The sequence below is a fragment of the Toxotes jaculatrix genome, chromosome 23 (genome assembly GCF_017976425.1).
Source record: "Toxotes jaculatrix isolate fToxJac2 chromosome 23, fToxJac2.pri, whole genome shotgun sequence".
NCBI classification, from domain to species: domain Eukaryota; kingdom Metazoa; phylum Chordata; class Actinopteri; family Toxotidae; genus Toxotes; species Toxotes jaculatrix.
This window is the reverse complement of record NC_054416.1, coordinates 6,901,241-6,922,580: the sequence shown is the minus strand read 5'-3', so window position 1 is coordinate 6,922,580 and position 21,340 is coordinate 6,901,241. Positions and strand designations below refer to the sequence as shown.

The 21,340-nt window shown below is 39.2% G+C and overlaps 2 protein-coding genes and 1 long non-coding RNA gene across 4 annotated transcripts; 2 read left to right on the top strand and 1 right to left on the bottom strand.

The window, feature by feature from the left end:
• Positions 1–1,526: 1,526 nt before the first annotated feature.
• On the bottom strand, positions 1,527–6,861 carry LOC121176986 (E3 ubiquitin-protein ligase ZFP91-like). 2 transcript variants are annotated; one of them, XM_041031160.1, is made up of 11 exons: positions 6,207–6,861; positions 5,827–5,858; positions 5,604–5,729; positions 5,447–5,483; positions 5,275–5,361; positions 4,996–5,142; positions 4,345–4,395; positions 4,179–4,257; positions 3,823–3,937; positions 3,566–3,665; positions 1,527–3,223 (listed from the first exon to the last, which is right to left on the bottom strand). In XM_041031160.1, exons 1-11 carry the CDS (start codon positions 6,539–6,541, stop codon positions 2,401–2,403), a joined length of 1,932 nt encoding a protein of 643 aa, XP_040887094.1. In that variant the 5' UTR covers positions 6,542–6,861; the 3' UTR covers positions 1,527–2,400. The 2 variants fall into 2 exon arrangements, with proteins under 2 accessions (XP_040887094.1, XP_040887095.1); XM_041031161.1 differs by having other exon boundaries at positions 6,785–6,842.
• A 2,375-nt stretch (positions 6,862–9,236) lies between these two features.
• Positions 9,237–13,527, top strand: LOC121176987 (flocculation protein FLO11-like). The gene is made up of 3 exons (XM_041031162.1): positions 9,237–9,346; positions 11,077–11,148; positions 11,526–13,527. The coding sequence occupies exons 2-3, from the start codon at positions 11,115–11,117 to the stop codon at positions 13,355–13,357; spliced, it is 1,866 nt and encodes a 621-aa protein (XP_040887096.1). The 5' UTR covers positions 9,237–9,346; positions 11,077–11,114; the 3' UTR covers positions 13,358–13,527.
• A 1,005-nt stretch (positions 13,528–14,532) lies between these two features.
• Positions 14,533–15,042, top strand: LOC121176988. Its single transcript, XR_005893141.1, has 2 exons — positions 14,533–14,654; positions 14,931–15,042. It is a non-coding gene; the product is annotated as an uncharacterized LOC121176988 (long non-coding RNA).
• The last annotated feature ends 6,298 nt before the right edge of the window (positions 15,043–21,340 follow it).

Genomic DNA, 21,340 nt, shown 5'->3' with positions numbered 1-21,340 from the left:
AGGTACTCCAGCCGGACTCCGACATTGTTCCTCATGGTCTCATAGTCGCCCTCCAGTTTACCCAATTCCTCCTCTTCCTTCAGGATGACACAGCGGAGCAGCCCCAGGCACTGCCGCAGAGCTGAATGCACCAACTGCACCTTCTCCTCAGTGCTGGGCTCCTCCGAGTCTGGGGACAGGGACACGATGCGCCCGCCGTCTGGGGTGTGGTTCAACAAGAAAGTCTCCTTCTCTTTCTGGAAAGGATGAGGAAAATAGATTTGATTAATGTTCACTGCAAAGCAGACTGATACCAGATGCTACTGGCTTTGCACTTGTGTCTTCAATCTTATTCTACATCAACTACAAATTTAACACTGAGAGAAAACCACATTGATTATATTGATCAATTAAAAGGTGTACTAAAAGGAAGATGAGACACAGAAGCATGACAGCAGGAAAAATCCAATGCACTCTACCCATTAGGCGCCCCAGGGAAATGGAGGGGAGGTGGGGGCGTCTTTTAGTGTGATTACACTGCACCACAGCATCCATTTCAATAACACATAAGTGCATACTGGTGAACCTTAAGTGTACACCAATTTAAAGTCGAATATATAACTCAGATGCGACAGGTAGCTAGCAGCCCCAGTATAAAAACATGCTTGTAATATAGCCACAAGTAACGGGAAGGGGAGTGTGCCACACCGCCCGCCGAGTATGCAGTAGACATAACGGGTATGTAAACTGATAACTCACGTATAGCTGGAGCAGATGAGTACATTCGTGGTGCAGTAGCCGGGCAAGAGCCACCGCACTCCCCGTCCGCGACCGGCCAGCCACCGGCGCGTCCAGCGCGGTTATCGGCTGCTGCTCCTGCTCTGCCATTTGCACTCCAGCCCTGTTTATATAGGTGGGTTAGCAACGAGCTGGATGAATACCGAGCGGAGAAATAACTCCCTCCACCCCCCCACCTAACGTCGTAAAATGCTGGACCCGAAACAACGTTTTACCACGCGGAACCTTCGCGGATACTTTAGTGGTTTGAGCACGAGCCGGAGATCCTTACACCGAGAATCAACGCAGCGCGTTTCTGTCGGAGTTCATGTTGGCATGCACGCAGCCAGAGGGGATTTAATTGGTTCCGCAAGCCACAGGGGCGTTTTTAGGGGGATGCACAGGAGGGCCTTTTTTTCCTCTCTTTCTCTCTCTCCCAAAAAAAACGTCACCGTGTGGCCCACCCATCCTTCCGCACATAATAAAAGCTCATTATAGTAGGAATAGTTTTTCCACTGCCTGCAAGCTAATGTGGAGAACCGCACGGAGTGTAGCATATAAATATTTGTGACCAATAAAGTAGGAAGAATTTCTTTTTTTTTCACAAATACAGGGTAGAGATCACAAAAAAGCTGATTTGGTACTCGTTTTTGGATCGTCCCTATGGAGAACTTATTTTATTTTTAATCAAAAGATAAGATTAACAATTTAAATAAGTGTCTGATTTTCCAAAAAAATACTCCCACCCAAAGATTTCAGAACATAATTTGTTTATTATAGTTATTATGAACACATTTGCTGATAAATTAAGATCGGAATCCTACTCAGTAGTAGTGGCAGTGTACAGAGGTATATTTTATTATTTAACATTGATTTAAAAAAAAAAAAAAAAAATTGCTGACAAAAAATAATTTTCTCATCCATTTAGACAATTCCACTTGGATTTCTTGATCATAACACTGCTGACTATATAATCCTGACTGTGAAAAAACATTAAAGCAAGGATCTGTAATAACTGATTAAATCAGAATGCATCAAGTACAGTTTGGATGGAAAGTGTGACAATATTCGGGTTCTGGAAAGTGAAACAAACACGGAAGATGATTTAGATCTTTTCGTCACAAAATGCAAAGACACTTTGACATGCTTTTTAATACATGTCAGAATGCCATAGTAAAAAAAAAAAAAAAGCCACATAATTTTACAACAAAGATTCCTTCACGCAGAGAACCTCATTTGGTTGCAGCTGTTGCTGCAATAAGATTCATATAAACAGAACAGTGATATTATGGGAAAATAAATGTCATTTTGGACTTTCTTGTACATTATGTACAATTATTTTTCAGTCTGTTTAATCATGAAAAATGTTTAACATACACACAAATATACAAACACAGGGTGATAAACCAAAAGTTATAAAATATTCATTAAGTGGTAAAAGAAGCATTTGTCATCTATAATATTATAAATCATACTCCCTGACATGAAGTAGCCCTGTAACTGTGTACAGTAAGCAACTACTATGTTATAGTCCATGGAGATCAATTTTGTTATTTGAAATATTTTTGTCAGCTTAACTTTTGACATTTTCTTCAGTCCCTTCAGCTTACTCTACGTGACATTCCTCATTCTCTAGCCGTTTATCTAGATTAAATGATCTCCATGAATCTCAGCACACTGTAACAGAATCTGTCTCTCACCCTCCCGCTCCCAAACAATCCCCTCATCTTCCTTCCTCCTCTCCCTGTTGCTCTCCCACATTATTTCCCCAACATCCTGATGACCCCCGCCCACAATCACCTTGTCCCACAACTCACCCTCCTCGGGCATCTGTGCAACTTCGTCCGCTTCCCTGCCCCACTGCACAGCCTGCTGGGAGGCCAGGGTGGTGACGGAACTCAGGGTGAGGAGGGTGCTCTGGGAATCTGCGGTGGTCATGGACGTAACAGTGCTGGCAGGAAGGGTAGGGAGTTGCATGAGCTGGGGGTGGCTGGTGCTGGACAGGTGAGCAGGTGAAGCAGTGGTGAGTTGCAGCAAGGTAGGGCCTTGCTGCTGTTGTGCTCCCTGCACCATATGATGCGCTGGCAGTTGGAGGAAGTGGCCCTGAGAAACATCTATCTGAGTCTGTGGAGCGAGCGGGAGCATAACCTGCTGCAGCGGAGTGAGAGTACCACCCACCGCTTCCTGACTCTCTTGGCTGACAGAGAGTCCTTCTGGCTGGGTGAGCACAGGGACAGTCTCTGGGACCTGGGTGGGACTGCTTACAGAACCCCCATTAGCTGCTAAGGCCTCAGCTATGAGAACCTCGGGGTGGCTCTTGGCTTTGTGAGCAACAACAGAGTCCTTTTTCTCAAACTTTTTGCCACAAATGGAGCAAGAAAACTGGTAGGAAGCTTCTGCATCATGCTTCTTCATGTGCCAGTTTAAGGAGGCCTTCTGACGGCAGGTGAAGCCACAGATCTCACACCTGCCACATGGAGGAGACAGAGAACAGGTTATGGTCCAAACTGATTAAACACTCAAGTATCATTTATGACCCAGCACCTCCAATTTCACTGCAATTTACTCAGAACCAGTGATAGAGGAAGTATTCAGATCCTTGAGTAAAAGTAGTTAAATATACTCCAATACGAGTAATTGCTCCATTAAAAACAAGTAAAAGCACATTAGTAATATCAGCAAAATTTTCTTAAGTAAAAGTAGGATCACTAATTATACTATTGGATCATTACCTTTGCTTATACATTTGTATTATATGGTTATATTAAATTAATCCATGCTAAATAAATAAGCAAACTGTTGTGCCTACTGTATTGGCTTCTCTCCTGTGTGGATCATCCTGTGCACAGCAAGGTTATGGGAGCTCTTGAATGCACGAGCACAATATTCACAGATGTAGTCCCTTTGATCTGAAGGATAAATGTAAAGCAGAAATTCAACTTTAGACATTACCTCATTTCATGTTTTGGCTTGACATGTTCAACTAGGGATTTCAAGCAGTTCAGACATGGTGTGTTTATTTTCTTAATCAAAACCAGATGAGTAGTTTGTACATAGACATATCACCTGTGTGGTGTTTTGCATGGCGCAATAGCTGCTTCTGCAGACGAAACAAGCGCCCACATGAAGGGTGATCACACACATACTTCTTTTTTAGCAGGTGCTGGTATTTTATATGGTGCTGAAATAAAGAAATGACAGAAAGAGAATCAGTTAGTTACAGATGCAATAATGCTAACAGTCTTTAACAGATTAAACTAGTTTAATCATTTGAACATTAACAAGATTTTGAAACTTGAGAAAAGTTCACAGATTAAACATAATATGTGAAAATATATCCATTATATTTCAGTGGGCAATTCCAGGAAGTGCCTTTAAAAATATTTGGGATTGTCATGGTTACGGCTGACGGGATGGCAAACCTGTAGGTAGCGCGGGTGGGCTAAGACAGTACCACACCCTTCCATTTCACAGCGGACATACTGCACGGGGGGCTTTTTCCTATGACGACAGAAAAGAGGGAATTGTGTAAAAATTACGCTGCACCCAAATAACACTAGTTATCAATAACATAACAAAGACTCATACCTTCGTTTTGGCTGCCGAGGGGCTTTGTCTTCTTTGTGCTGTCTACCTCGCCTAAATAAAAACAGATTCAGAACTTTATTACAGATTTTGAATTGTCAAAAAACAGTAAAATCTCTCTTCTAATGTGCACTATTAACACTGCATATTTGTTAGAGGATTCAGTGTGGCATCAACTTGAATAAGTTATATCTGTACGTGATACAATACATTGTAATTTTGTAAATTTAGCCGTACTACTGACCTTTTTTGCATGATAAACTTGCATAGTAACTGGATGTGTTCAATTTGATGGATACAAAATTGTCAGTGTCAGTCAGGGAAAAAAGTGTTCTTTAATTCTGTCATACTCAGACACTTTGGCTGTAACTGTAAATTTGGTCTGAGTATACAATTATAAAATATTTAACAATGTTAAATGAATAAAACTATTTCATATTATAAGAAGAAGAGAAGCATATCCGGATTGGTAACTTCCTTCTTGGAACGCTGAAGAAACTTTTTGTCAGTAAGCAGGCGATGAGACGGAACATAACCGACTCACTGGGCTGTGTTGGTGGGCCTGTGTGCACTCAGACATTGGTCACACATGAAAATACACCTATTATCAGAGTGGTTAGCAATCTGTCCTTCTGTGTATTTCTTTTTGCTTACTTCCTGGTTGGCTCTGTGTTATCATCCACTTTGTCAATCTGCACAGCAATCTCAGTCGATTCTTCCTTTTTAATGCCATTGTGTTCTTCCTCCTCCTCTTTTTTCACATCTTTTTGTTGTAACGTTGCTCGTCGCCTTGATTTTTCCCTAAAGAGTCACGAGGTAAATCATAAGTTACTAGCAAAACTAACATTTTAACAGCTATTATGTTGGAAATCTTAATATAAAGTGACATTCATGAGGAATACACATTCGAAAAAAAAAATGACGACAGCATACGTCTTTGTCTCGGGTTCACAGATAAGGTCATCTGGGTCATCTCTGAGTGGAGGTTCCTCGTTGAGAGCCACGTCTTCATCTGCAACGCTAATGTGGACATCAACACCATACTGATCACAAAGAAATCTCCCATTTTCTGTGCAGATCATTTAATAGGTTGAATTTCACTCACCTGTCATTACTTCTTTTCAAAGCACCTGTCTGCTCTCCTGAAAAACAAATATAATGAAATTCAGCTTCAGATGACAGCTGTACTATAATATTTTGCAGTCTCATTTGTACAACTGTACAGTAAGCAGGGAAAATAATTCAGGTCATCTTTTTCTTACCACATGATAAAGCCTCCATCTCTGCTTCAGCCTTGCATGCTGTTGCTGGTGTGGTGTGCGAGGCTCGGGTTGGACGTCTCCCTTTGCCCTTTCTGGATTTGGACAGCTTTGGACTGTGTTTGGATGCTGAGGGAGTCAGCGTGCCCACGTGTTAGTGACATATCTAATAAATTACATGAACAAAATTCCTGCTTATAGATGATATGCATTTAAGTATGAGTACCTTTTTTGGCTGTGGATTTCTTTATGGCAGTTCTGTGTGAAAGAGAGTCTTTAGTAAACAATAGCCAGGTGCGGATCAAAATTAATCTGTAGTACAACTAAATGACTCATACACAGTATGTTTTAACTTTCTTCTTCTTTGACAGTGATCGGGGACGGGAAAACACGTGCATTCAAGTCATCTTCTTTGGTTTCAATATTTGGCAATTCTATAGCTTTAAGAAACCCCAGTGATAAAACACACTTCCGACAATTACAGTCACAAGCCTCCTTGCAGGGCAATCTCACTGGTGCTTCTTACAAGCCTCGAGTGATGTTGCTATGTTGTTGCAACAGTCTTGCACAACAAAGTAGCTGGCATGCCTTTATGCACGCACTTACTGCATGACAGGTGAGTTTTTGGTGCGTGATCCCGCAGGTCTATCACGTCCACGAAGCAGACTTGCAGTTTTTTTCCTGCAAGTGGCATTCTTGGACTCAGTGCTTGTGCTTGCCACCGCTACCCTGGCTCGCAAAACACGCACAGAACCTCCGGTACGAAACCGAGAGTCACCGGAGTCCGGGGAGGTCCCTGCAGTTTTCATCCGCCTTTTACGCCCTCTTCTCCCCCTGGACGGTTCAACCGAGTCCGTGGATGATTTAGGGGCCTCCTTTGAGTCTCCGATCGTCTCAAACCCAGGACGAGAGCCTGAAACCTCGTCCTCCTCCGGGTTCATGCCGCTCTTATTTCACTGTTACGACCCTCACTGTAGTTATCACTTAGTTGTGAAAACAGAATATTTAAGACAAACGCAGAAGGCCCTTGTGAGACCAAGTTTTGTTAGCTCGGTCAAGAGTAAATGTTCCGTCACCAAGCAAACGTTTAATTAACTAGCTTATAAATTAGAAAACTTACGCTGAAAGAGAAATATAATATTACATACATTGAGTATTATTTACTTCTTAAAGCTATAGCAAACCTCATAATTCTTTGGCTGAGACTAGGCCCGTTTAGAATGCGTCTCCTTTAAGAACAGCAGCAGTAGCAAGGATATGGGAAAACATAATTTTTGGACTATCGGGCTTCCATACTATTTACAATAAGGCATTATGGGAAATGTAGTTATAAGTAGAACGCTTGTATGTACGCGCTAAGTTTTATTCAATTTGTGCAGCGTATATTAAAAATCTGCCTCAGGTTTTTTTTGATCGTATGACAAATAAAATACTAGTATTTATCATTACTTTTTTTACAGACACAAAATGCTGTTTTAAATGATTAAATACTACAATTACCATCACTTAGGTTTTATGTTTTTGTTCTTATAGCCCCTTTCATTGTAATGTACACATAACCTAAAGTATTCACATACTACTAATAGTTATAATAATTAAGTTTTTTTTTTTAATATATATTTTATTATATGGCACACATACATTATTTATGGAGTAATGTCCTTATTTAACACAAACACATAACACTTTTCCCATCTTTTACAATGTAGCATGTGGCCACTGATAAAGACAAACGCAAATCCCAAATTGCAGGTGTGGCTGTGTAAAAGTAACTATGAGTATGAGTAAACCCATGTCTCCTTCATGGTGGAGGAAAAGATAAAGTAAACTGAATGCTCTTCTCACACGAACAACAACTATGCTGTATGGTTAGGTGTGGTACAGACTGAAGCCATGTGATTTGAAGGTTGGGAGAATGTAGAAAGATCCTCATTGTCTTTTGTGCCATATTGTGCAGTTTAAACACGATAATTACACTTTCTATTATTGGTTGGGCATACTGAACATGTTAGCAACAAAACCAAAAATATTTGCCTGCCCTTGTTTCTCTGGTCTGAACACACCTTATAAATAGCTGGCTACTGTTGCCGCATGAAACTTACCACAGATGTTTATGAATTCAAAGCATGAAACTGTCCATTGATTTCAATATGGGTTTAATATCAGTTTGGGAATACAGAAATTTGTTAAAGTTAGTTTCATGATTCATCAAAGTCATCATGATGAATGCCATTAACTTTTCTCATAGTTACATCGCACACTGTATTGCAGCTGTGCATGTGTGGTGGGTCAGTGGGTCTCGTGTAGAGGAATAGTACCCTTCATTTAGAGGCAGTGCTAATGCTGAGTTGCCTCTGACAGAAGATCCTAATTGAACAGTAAGTAATCGAATGCCCTAATTTTCCACTAAAAGATATAAATACTTTGCTCAATGACCTCTAATCTAGCCAGAAATCTTGGTGTAATATTGGACTCTGACTGACAATGTAACATCCACATGAAATCAACTATAAAATCTGCCTGCATTGTCCTTAAAATGCAGTAATTAAAGGAAATATGTCTCAGTAAGATGATTAAGACAACTAAAAAAAAAGTGGAAAACATCACTCCAGTTCTCATATCCTGACATGGTATTGTTTTCAGTTTTTTTCCTTTTTTCTCACACACATCAACTCGGATACACATGCCCATGACACATTGTACTCACATTCACACACATGCCCACACTTTTTATATTAGGATGCTGTGGTTGCTCTGTTCTTGTTATTGTTCCTCTTACACTTACTGTCATCAGTTTCTGTAATTGTGATAATGACATAATTGCTGTCAAATGACAATGGGTAGTGTGGGCTGGAGTGGGTGTGGGTTGGCAGGGGAGTGATCCAGTCTGCCTTGTATAAATGTAATATATATATATATGTAGAATTGATGATATTATAACAATATTGACTGATATTACATTAACACTACATGTTAATGTACATAGTGATAATGTAATTAACATTACATGTTGTTAACATTACATTACATTACATTATATATTACATATTACATTACATTACATGTTGTTAACATTACATTAACACCACGTCTCTTTCCCTCGCTCCTCCACATGGTTCATTCCTTCCACACACCAACCTGTTCAGGTTTATTAAACAAGGGTACATTTCTCTCCCTCCCTCTCTCACACACACACACAAGCACAAGCACACACACACGCACACACACACACACACACTGCTTTATTTAATTGAATCTCCACTCCTAGACTCTTATCACATATTTTACTGTAACTGCTTGTTTGTATGTTTATCCATTTTTTTTCTGTCAGGCTATTTCTCCGGAAGAGAAAATAAAACAAAAAACTAACAAACAAAAAAATGGATGTCTTGATGTGTCAAAATAAAGAATGGATTGTTGCTGAACAGGATCTCTACTGACAACCATCAGCTAACATCAGAAAATGTTCCTAACAAACTGAGCTCTTTCCTCAAAACAGTTCCTAAAAACATTTATACCAGTAGTGCTATTTATATTCACCGTAGCCCACATACACCAGCCATTGTTTTCAACATACACATTTTTTCATATTGTTCATCACTGCTATGAGGTAGACTAACGGGTGTGATTGCAGCAGGAAGAACCGGTTTCATTAGACACCTTAAGATGTTTTCTTTTTTAGATATGTTTTCTCTTATCAGTGCACTGAGGATTCTCGCAAGATGTCAGTTCGGTGGTGCTGAAAGGTGAGTGGGATTTTTAGATTTCATGACACAATCTCTACATTCTTTGAACTCATTCAAATTCCTCAGTCTTTCTGGTCAAGTCAGTCCAGGTTACAGTCTATACATTGTTCAACTAAGATTTATTCATTGTCTGAATAGAAAACAAAGAAAAGGAAGTTTTTATAGAGATAACTTCCTTGAAGTAGAAGGAGAGGACAAAGGGGAAAATGAATGACAAATTAGCCTTCATTTCTCTGTAGCTTTGCAAGTCGATAGTTGCATTTCATGTATGAAAATCCCAGCTTGCTGTTTTTGAGTAGGAACTACACCGATGAGGCACCTGATAGACTGCAGTATCGTATCATGTTTCAATAGTAATGAGTCAACATTGTTCTACGCCTACTCACAGTGATCAGTGTCGATCAGAGGTCACAGTGACCTCTGTAATCATTTCCCATGGACAGCTAGCTGGTCCCCTATGCCACCACCGGAAAAGAAAAACTGCTCATGCTTCTCTAGCCACCTGACGCTAGTCCACAGCTCAGTTTCTCTCACGTCACACTGCTGTGTAAAAATCGTGCATGGACAATCACGTTGCTTACATTCCATGCAAACATTGTATTACACAGGGCAGGTGTGTCCTCAGCTCCAGTCATGTAGTAGTGAGTGGGTGCAACAACAGACAGTTGATAATCTTAGCTAAAGAATGAGCCACACACTGAAATTAAAGAAGAGTGAGAATGTACCAAGTCAATTCAGAGGTTCAACCCACCAAGATCAGGACCAGGTATCTTTGGTTAGGTATTTTTGATTAGTAACCAATCAGCTATAAATACAGACGTTTGCTCCTGTAATAACACCTGTCAAAATACCCCACTGTGCACAGTCATACACAACACTGACCACTAAGAACAATCAGCATATGTTCAATATGATTAAACTCAGTATGAGACATAACAGGGAGTAGTGAGCATATGAAAGTACTAAATGACACTAATTGTCTCAACACACAATAAATATGCTTCTACAAAGTGTTATTCATTGCATAACATGCATTTCCTATTTTTATTGTCGCATGAATCACAGCTGAGACGTAAATGCACCATGAAGCCACTATGAGTGTTGGATGTTTATTTGGATTAATCATGTATCAAAGGAGTACATCATTTATGCAAAATGAATTTTATACAACCATTTTCAAAGTATACCATATTAATTTGCTTTAAATGCAAATGATGCTTTGAATTAACCACTTCCCCACTTGACAAAAAACTAAAAAGATAGATACTGTATGCTAATAAAAGAAATGTCTCTGAGAGCTTTAAGGTATATATTAAGTAGTCTTTTGTCATCATCATACTATAATGTCAATAAAGTTGGTAAAAGTATGCTTATTTTCTGGAGAGAAAAATCTGGAATTACGTAATTTAAAAAAAATAAAAATGGAGCAAAAAATAATGGAACAAACAGAGAAAACATAATGAAATAAAATAGAATAGAATACATTACGACTCACTAGGGGTTGATCGAGAAGTCATGAAAAAACTGAGGTGCACGTGTGCCAAAGGGGGAAAGAATGTAATCTAAAACACATCATCTCATGCATTTTTCAAACTGCGTAATTATGGTACACACAGATTATACAAATGGGTGAAAGTATGCAAGATGTGTAGAACATGCTGCTGGTACAAGGTATTTGGCTACAAATAATAGGAGACGGCTGCTTTTTGTCTGTTTTGTTTTGTTGTCAGATAAGCTTGCTGCTCATGCATAACGATCGCTCGCCACCATGAACTGTGGATATTTTCTAAGCCTATTGGCAGGTAAGTTCCATGTTCCTATTCCATGACATGTCTGAATGTAGCCTATATATAGCCCATCTGACGTCAGACATGTTTCCCAAGTTCTAGAAAGCAAAGGTTCCTAGAATATTCATGTGGGAAAAAATTGCCAATGGCTAACAACGTCAACCCCCTGACTGATTAACCATCTGTGTGGCCGCTGCAACTGAAGTGACGTTATGAACTAATTAAATGCCTCTCCACACAGTTACTAAAAATAATAGCACTCAAATTGTCAGTCAAAACTAAAGACCCCCTCAAGGACAGTAAGAATTAACTCTAGTTTCAGTTTGATTTTAATGTAAATTGGTGCTATTGCTTATTATATAAAACCTGTTGTGCCTTTTCCCCTCACACAGCTTTCTTCCCACTTCACTTGAGGGTCACAGCCTCTACTGAGGTTCCTGAAATTAACTCAACAAATGCTTTGATCACTACAGTCAGTGAACATTCAACACTTACGCCACTCAGCAGACAACATTCATCTACACCGCAAACATGGACCACTACGGTAACTCCATCTATGGAGACGAGTACATTAACTCCAAGTGGGAATACAGCATCCAGCTCAAACAGGAACGAGGAAACCGTAGGAACTTCAGAAATACCAATTGTGGCTCAACTTGAAGGAGAAACATCAGAAATAGTGGAGGAAATAAATGCAGCACTGACAGGGGGAAGCATCAGTAATAATATAGCCACTGCAAGTGACAGAAATACTGTTTCTCATGTTACACCTGTGACTACTCTCCATGAATCTAACCAAACCACTCTGTCACCTAATATGATCACAAACCAACCAACCTCAGAATTATCAGAGGCAGACCCTAGCACTTCTCTTATGGACAGAGATAAGAATTCATCTTCTGTTGGACCTGACGCTTCCACAGTGGTGCACAATGTGTCAGGACTAACGAATTCCTCAGTTGAAACAGTGATTCATCCTGACTCCACACAAAGTATTTCAGCGTTGACTACAGCTGAGTCCAGCCAAACTCAGACAATGCAAGAGCTTATCTCCCCTTTACCCAATTTAACTGTGGCGGATACAGCGGTACCCACTGACATCCTTTCAGCATCAGTACATGACACTCCCACATCGACATCCATTGGTGACTCACCCATAGACATATTTGTGACTACCATGCCAGCCACACCTAAGGCCTCACACGTCACAGATCAGAGTACAGAAAACAGCATTCCTCATTTATCACAAACTGATCCCATGGTAACAAGAGTATCTGTACGCCAAATTCAAGACAAAACACAGACAGAGCAGCCACATTTAACATCTGACAAACCTAACAATGTATCTGAGACAGCCATCTCTCTGAATTCATCATCTCTGATCAACTTCAAAGCCACAACTCTGAGCCTGTCTGCAACAGCAGTAACCTCCAGTAAATCCACTGGGGCACAATCACATTCAGCCCCTGTTGATACAGCGTTAAACATATCAGCTTCCACATTTGGAGGTCCAACTGAGAAGAGTTCACCAGTTATTCCAACTGTAACAGTGACAGAGGTGATCACTACTTCAGAGGAAACCACAAGTCCAGTCATAGCCAACATGAAGTCAAGGAGCAGCACATACACCCCACAATATATGCCATCCACTGGAGGTGAACATTCCTCTTCCACACATCAAACATCAACAGAACCAACACAAAGTATAGCATCCTTGGCAACAGCATCTACCGCCGCACCTTTGCAATCACTGGCATTTACATCCGTAACAACACAATCAGATCCAGCACACACTCCATTATCTGCCACACCACCGTCGACCACATCACAGACACATATTTCAGAAACAGGACCAACAGCATCACCTGTGGAAACAAGACAAACCACCGCAACCACAAGAGTTTACACAGAAATGCCAAACCGTGCTACACTATATGTTGCAACAGTATCCAAAGCAACAACAACACAAATTGTACCAACTTCTAGTCATGTCACAGTGCCAGCTGAGATCATTGCACCAACAGTAATAGAATCTACCAGAGAAAGTTCAACACCATTGACAACATCAGCTACTTCAACACAAGGTGCATTATCTGTGGCAATAGGATTCACTGCCACTCCATCAGAAAGTAGAGGAACAGACACAACATCAACACAAACTGGAGCTGTAACAACAAAATCAACAACTCCAGCACAAATTGCAGCATCTGTAATAACAGAATAAGTCACCTCACAATTCTCTACATCAGAATCCTTAACAATAGAACTACCCACAGCTGAGATACAAAGTGCAGGGCCAACAACATTATACACCCCAGCACCAATTATAACATCCACAACAACAGAGGACACACCAACACAAACTACATCATCTCTAACAACAGTGTCACAAACTACATCATCTCTAACAGTGTCACAAACTACATCTGATCAAACAACAGAGAGAGGATCAACACAAATCACAGTGGTAACTACACAATCAGAGACAAGTACAACATCTGCAACTACAGAATCGCCCACATCACCAACATCAATAGCATTAACAACAGAACAACTCACAGCTTCAGAACAGACAACTGGATTAATAACAATTCACAGCACTACACCAACACAAACTACACCATCTGAAACAGGGTTCACAGCACAAACCAGAGGATCTGTGGAGACAGTGTCCACAGCAACACCAACGCAATATATTCCACCCACAGGCAATATTCGTGTATCTACAAGTCTTACGTCTACGCAGATGCCAGTGTCTATGACAGCAGCATCCACAGCAACACCAACTCCATCTGTAGCTTCTACAACAGAAATTGTCCCAACGCAACAAACACTGCAGGCAGAAACGAGATTCACAACACCAACAGACGCTGTAGTGTCGACAACAAATGCACAAGACAAAGCAATATCTACAGTGGCACCAATGCAATTTGAAACATCCATGACAACTTTTACAGAGACTACCAAGCAACTAAGAACAACATCCCCAAATACAGCTGTAATCGGTACCCCTCCAGAGAGTTCAGCTTCTCCCATCACACCCACCACCAGACAGCGAAGTGATACATCAACATACCAAACTACACAATCAACAGGTGTCCCCTCTGCTTCACAACCACAAAGTGTCTCATCCAGTGAAGCTTCACACAGCACTGCAACTTCAAAACCAACATCCCAACTATCCTACTCAACAACAGAAACAACACATTCATCTCAAACAGATAAGACCACAAATGTGGACATGACTTCAGTGCCTGTTCCAACAGAGGGGACACCTATCCAAAGGACAGATATTACCGTTGAAGGAAAAATGAACAGCTCTTTAAAAGCTACGCCAACAAACCTAACTGTAACTCCAGTATTGTCAACTGCTGCCCCTGCAACAGTGCCACACAGCTCTTTGTCATAAAATTGGTGCTGTGAGGCCGCTTGTCTTTGATCATCCAACTGTGATCCGGACTACATTTCTGGTTTCAAAAGCCTTCAGTGCAGACTCTCCAGCTCAGAATGACACAAATGAGGTAATTACAAAAGTTAAACACTGTGAAAAATATGATCATTACTTTTCTTGAAAAGAGGTAGATCAGAAGGTTGATACCAAAGTGAATATGTGTATTTCGCAAAACTGCAAAATATTCCTTTATAGTCATTGATGGTTTGATATTTATGCTGTAAGTTGGAATACTTGTGTTCTACCCATGTGAGTAGTGTTACTCCTCATACATCCAAGTCAGGTTGATATTTTAAATGTCAAGGTATTTTCTGTAGTAAATGATATTTTTCTTTTAATTTCACAGGTCCCCACATTGCCACCTGAAGAGTAAATTATACATAAAAGGCTTGAAATCCTTATTGTTTATTTGACCAATGCTCAAACTTCAGTGGGTCACGACGCATCCAAATTTATTGCATGAGGAAACAGTGATGGATTGCCCTAAACTGACCCACCCTCAGCTACTCTCAATCACAAAATAAGCCCTTCTCTTGTATGTGATGTCACAGATACACCTGAGGCTTCTCACACTGAATGTTGTCCATTGATTATAAGCAACAGACTGTTAAGCAAGCTAAAAGGTAACTGCCAAGGAGACAGCATAAAACCACAGAATGACATATTACTCAGCTGACAATGGCATGGATGGTTACAGAAAGAACTGTGGACGTAGGACAGCCACTGAATGACACCCATGTACTTTCCTCCTACATGCTTTTGGTGGTTAGGCCAGTTATGCCCCATTTCTCTCTGTGTATGTGTGTGTATGTTTATACGCCCTGTCCTTTTCAAAGATAACACTCAAGTCCAAGTTTTAAACCTAATATTCTAAAAAGAAAACAAAATGCACACACATAAAAACATGCTGATAATAACCCTGATACATGATTGAAATTGAAACAAAAGATTTATTTTTTTAAAGTTTCTTTCTTTGGGTTTGTTTTTATTACACCAGGTCTTTGCTTCAAGTATCCGTTTGTATTTAATCTCCAGTAAATTTAAGGTTTTCATTCTTACTGATGTATACTGTGTATAATATTTTTGAGGCCCACTGAGATATTTTGTACTATATGGAAAAAAAAGAAAACATCCCACAGTTCATAGTTTTTACCAAACAGCAGTTGGGGTATGAACAAATGAACAAATCCTGTACAGAACAATTTGATGTGATTTTGAGTTTTGCTCAATGTTGAGTTTTGTTTACGTTTGTCATTTTGATGTTTTGTTGTCTCACCTACCTGCAAAATATGTGCTTATTTTTCCTTTCTGTTTATCCTGTTATTTTTTGCTATCTTTTTAAATCAATACATTTGCAGTTTAGAGCACTGCAATTAGTTAGACCTTGAATAAACTAATTATTTCTGTCTATATATGCTGTGTCATGTTTTGTCACTCTTTATTCTTTGATATTTTCTTCATTTTCTATCTGTGGAGTTTGTATTCAGGTCATGTAGAGACATTACAGTACAGATTTAGACAGAATGGATGTGATTGTGTGCCTGACCTCTAATGGAAAATGCAGTGAAGGGGTTCGTCAATAGGACTGGCTTTAGTAAACCTGGATTTCTACTTCTCTGCATTTGTGGTGCTATATTCAGTCCCACAGATCTCACATTGAAAGTCAGTGGATCGGATAAAAAAAGGGAAAAATTTATTTAATAACAAATAATAATAATAATATAGATAATAATAAAATTCCTGTAGTTACCTGTTATTATCTGATTGTGCTCCCAGGTGTCTTGTTATAGTGTCTTGTAACTGACTTATGAGTACGACAGACAGTTAAATATCTCAGTGTGATCTTATTGTCCTGGGCCAGATCACATGTTGACTTTGTCCGGTATTACCACCCACCAAAAAAGAATTTCACTATCTGTGAATGTTGGTCTGAACACAGGGTGGGTCAGTGCTAAATCTGGAGTCTAACTGACGTGACTTTTCCTTTGTATTCTTTGTCTTCACTGTCTCATTTTTGTCATGGCTGGGGTGTCACTTAGCAAAAACAGTGACTTTGAATGAACTAGGAAAGAGGAACCAACATAAAAATGTAAAGGTGCATCCATTTATTCTGGCCAACTGTGCCAGGACTGTGTATGTAGTCCTGATAGCCGTTGTGGCTGAACAAAGAAGAAAGTGCAAACCACTTATACAAAAAATTGCGGAAATTCACAAAATTTATAAGTTTGAATCATGTCATATCAATACACAGGCGATTAATTAAAAATTTTGAATTTTGTAAGTATCTTGCAGCTGTATGTGTGTAAGAGATGAGATAATGACGGCCAGTTAGATCACTTGAGTGGAATGCAAAAACAACACTGCTTTATCTATTGAGTGAACCATGAAATTAACAATAAACTGTTTGGGCAGTTTTTTTGTTTTTTTTTTTTGGTTTCATCCTTCATGTTACGTCACATCCTTTAACTTTGCCGCATATAAAACCTAAGCAAACCTGTGCATTCAGAAGGAGCCTAGAGATCTAGAGATTTTGAATATTTCTTAGGGTAAGTGCATTTTTTATGTTTATTAAATTCAAAATACAGGTTTATTTTATGAAATTAAATTATGATTTATTATGAAGTGTTTTTGATTGCATATCATGAATTATTTTGGCAGTTTTTTTTTACCATTTTTTGCCACATCTAATTGGATTGTTGCATTGGATTGGTGTTATTTTTGGTCCTTATCTTTTTCTGATTTAACCCACTTATAACTATGTTGAAAAAAAATGCAGTAATACATTGGTTCATGAAAAAACTTCTTTTTTTTTAAGGACTAAACCTGTTTTAACTTGCAATTTACCATACTGAGATTGCCTTTAAGCTTAAACCAGGTCTTAAAGGCCCCATTATAATTATTTATCATAATTATTATAAATAAACATTATTTATTTTAGATTTTTCTTTAAAATTTTCAGTGTGCTAGAGTCAGTTTTATTCATGCAAGGAATTATTTACAGTGCATTTCAGTGTTTTACTTCCACTGTGTTGTTTAGCTGCCACATAATACATAACATAATAACCTAACGTCACAGGAAAATTCACCTTGAATGTCAAGATTAACAAAATTATGTGACATTTTATTTCCAGTGTATATCCTATGATTTGAAATCAAGTTCTAATTAGGTTAGCTAAAACTGTATTCACAGAACTACCTTTCACTTTGGCTGCATTAAAAAAAAAAATCTTAAACTGTGATTTAATCCTTAACATTCAGTCCTTTCTAAGCCTTCAGAACATCCTCTGGATGAAAAAATGTTATTAATATTGTGGCAACTGGTCATTTTAAACATCTCATTAAGTCTAAAATACAAATGCTCTGTAATCTTGAACTTTAAATCATTACATTAGCACATGCAGGTTAATAAAATATTTATCAAAGGATTTTAGTTTACCTTTAGATACCACTTCAAGCATCTTATATCTCCTTTTTCCTGTATGCTTAAAAAAACTGAGTGTAATATCTCATAATAATACATTTACAAAACTATGAGGCTGTAAATATTAAATTCTGATAAGCTGAGTGAAGGATTTGCTGTAAAGCTGCACACTATTAAGGTCATAACTGCTCAAGGTGTGACCTCTGGTTTGCTTGTGGATTCCTGTCTGAGGAAAAGTTAAGAAAATCCTCTGTGATATACTAAGAGTTCCTCACAAACATCCTTCTTACTTGTGTTCATTCCAAAGTAAATACCATAATTGATATTTCATATATCACTATTATCTGTGATGTAACATTATAATTAATTATGAAATGGAATTATGAATCAAGATACATTAAATTCATATTTTATCACACAATAAAATAATTTGTTTTCAGACCAATGCTGTGGTTGAATTTCCAACATTAATAAAACCATTCATGTTTCCAGCTGCAACTCTCAGGCATAGCGTATTGTAACTCACTACTGGCATACATAAATTGAATGGAAAAATTATCAACATTTATGTTTATCACTATGACAAAATATCAACCTCTGAAATTAAAATATTTACTGTGTGAAAGGAATATTATTTATTATGGCCAACTGATTAAAGCTACAGAAGAGTCCCATACCTAGAGCCTCATATAATGTCTGTAATTGTGAATTTGTAGTTATAAGAGTTATGTGTAAGAGTTATGGGTTATGTTTAGTTATAAGAGTTATGTGTATTTTATACAGTTTTTAACTTATATTCATGCGTATGGGACGAGAACATTCTATAATTACATTTTGTGCTTGGAAGGGTAGATGCCCTCAGAAACTGAATTTTAAAAGAAAGGTCTGAAAAGAACTTAAATGTTTTACAGATTACAAATCAGCAGAAAATTTTAAAAACACGTGTATTTGCTGATTTACAAAACTGTAAATATACTAATTTAACATATTGAAAAAAATCTCGGTTTATAATTATCATAACAAATTGAACATTAAGTACATTAAGATGTTTGCCTGATTTATTGCATAACTTACTATATTGTCAAATATTGCAGGTTAAAGAGCAGACACAATGGGTTTTGGACCAGTCTTATCAAGTTTGCTGATACTTATAGGTAAGTTAATAATTATTGTAAAGTGTTCACAGTGGTCAGAAAAGAGCATATTATTTTAAAGACATCAATATTTCTCTTTTTAAAAAATAGTGGCCATTGAGTTTGCTGCTACACAAACTACAACTGTAATGCCTGGTGCGACAACAACAACTGGTGCATCAACTACAACTGGAGGATCAACTACAGCAGGGTCAACAACGACTGGTGCGTCAACAACAACTGGTGCATCAACTACAACAGAAGGTTCAACTACAACTGGAAGTTCAACTACAACTGGTGCATCAACTACAACAGAAGGTTCAACTACAACTGGAGGACCAACAACAACAGCAGGGTCAACTACAACTGGTGCATCAACAACAACTGAAGCATCAACAACAACTAGTGCATCAACAACAACAGTAGGTTCAACGACAACTGGAGGATCAACTACAACAGCAGGGTCAACGACAACTGATGCATCAACAACAACTGGTGCATCAACTACAACAGCAGGGTCAACAACAACTGGTGCATCAACAACAACAACCGCAGGGTCAACAACAACTGGTGCATCAACTACAACAGAGAGTTCAACTACAACGGGTGCATCAACTACAACAGAGGGTTCAACTACAACTGGAGGATCAACTACAGCAGGGTCAACAACAACTGGTGCATCAACTACAACAGAAGGTTCAACTACAACTGGAGGACCAACTACAACAGCAGGGTCAACTACAACTGGTGCATCAACAACAACTGGTGCATCAACTACAACAGTAGGTTCAACGACAACTGGAGGATCAACTACAACAGCAGGGTCAACAACAACTGGTGCATCAACAACAACTGGAGGATCAACTACAACAGCAGGGTCAACTACAACTGGTGCATCAACTACAACAGAAGGCTCAGCTACAACTGGAGGATCAACTACAACAGCAGGGTCAACGACAACTGATGCATCAACAACAACTGGTGCATCAACTACAACAGCAGGGTCAACAACAACTGGTGCATCAACAACAACAACCGCAGGGTCAACAACAACTGGTGCATCAACTACAACAGAGAGTTCAACTACAACGGGTGCATCAACTACAACAGAGGGTTCAACTACAACTGGAGGATCAACTACAGCAGGGTCAACAACGACTGGTGCGTCAACAACAACTGCAGGGTCAACAACAACTGGTGCATCAACTACAATAGAAAGTTCAACTACAACTGGAAGTTCAACTACAACTGGTGCATCAACTACAACAGAAGGTTCAACTACAACTGGAGGACCAACTACAACAGCAGGGTCAACTACAACTGCTGCATCAACAACAACTGGTGCATCAACTACAACAGTAGGTTCAACGACAACTGGAGGATCAACTACAACAGCAGGGTCAACGACAACTGGTGCATCAACAACAACTGGAGGATCAACTACAACAGCAGGGTCAACTACAACTGGTGCATCAACAACAACTGGTGCATCAACAACAACTGAAGCATCAACAACAACTGGTGCATCAACTACAACAGAAGGTTCAACAACTGGTGCATCAACTACAACAGAAGGTTCAACAACAACTGGAGGATCAACTACAACAGAAGGTTCAACGACAACTGGAGGATCAACTACAACAGCAGGGTCAACGACAACTGGTGCATCAACAACAACTGGAGGATCAACTACAACAGGAGGGTCAACTACAACTGGTGCATCAACTACAACAGAAGGTTCAACTACAACTGGAGGACCAACTACAACAGCAGGGTCAACTACAATTGGTGCATCAACAACAACTGGTGCATCAACAACAACTGAAGCATCAACTACAACAGAAGGTTCAACGACAACTGGAGGATCAACTACAACAGCAGGGTCAACGACAGCTGGTGCATCAACAACAACTGGGGGTTCAACTACAACTGGAGGGTCAACAACAACTGGTACATCAACTACAACAGAAGGTTCAACGACAACTGCAGGGTCAACAACAACTGGTGCATCAACTACAACAGCAGGGTCAACGACAACTGGAGGATCAACTACAACAGCAGGGTCAACGACAACTGGTGCCTCAACAACAACTGGAGGGTCAACAACAACTGGCACATCAACTACAACAGAAGGTTCAACTACAACTGCAGGGTCAACAACAACTGAAGCATCAACAACAACTGGTGCATCAACTACAACAG

Excerpts from the sequence above, each read along its gene's own strand:
- LOC121176986 (XM_041031160.1), bottom strand. The coding sequence starts at position 6,541 with ATGAACCCGGAGGAGGACGAGGTTTCAGGCTCTCGTCCTGGGTTTGAG. Across the intron at positions 5,484-5,603 it reads GATGGAGGCTTTATCATGTG|GAGAGCAGACAGGTGCTTTG; the intron begins GTAAGAAAAAGA and ends TTTGTTTTTCAG. Across the intron at positions 4,396-4,995 it reads AACACAGAGCCAACCAGGAA|GCGAGGTAGACAGCACAAAG; the intron begins GTAAGCAAAAAG and ends GTTTTTATTTAG.
- LOC121176987 (XM_041031162.1), top strand. The coding sequence starts at position 11,115 with ATGAACTGTGGATATTTTCTAAGCCTATTGGCAG. Across the intron at positions 11,149-11,525 it reads TTTTCTAAGCCTATTGGCAG|CTTTCTTCCCACTTCACTTG; the intron begins GTAAGTTCCATG and ends CCCCTCACACAG.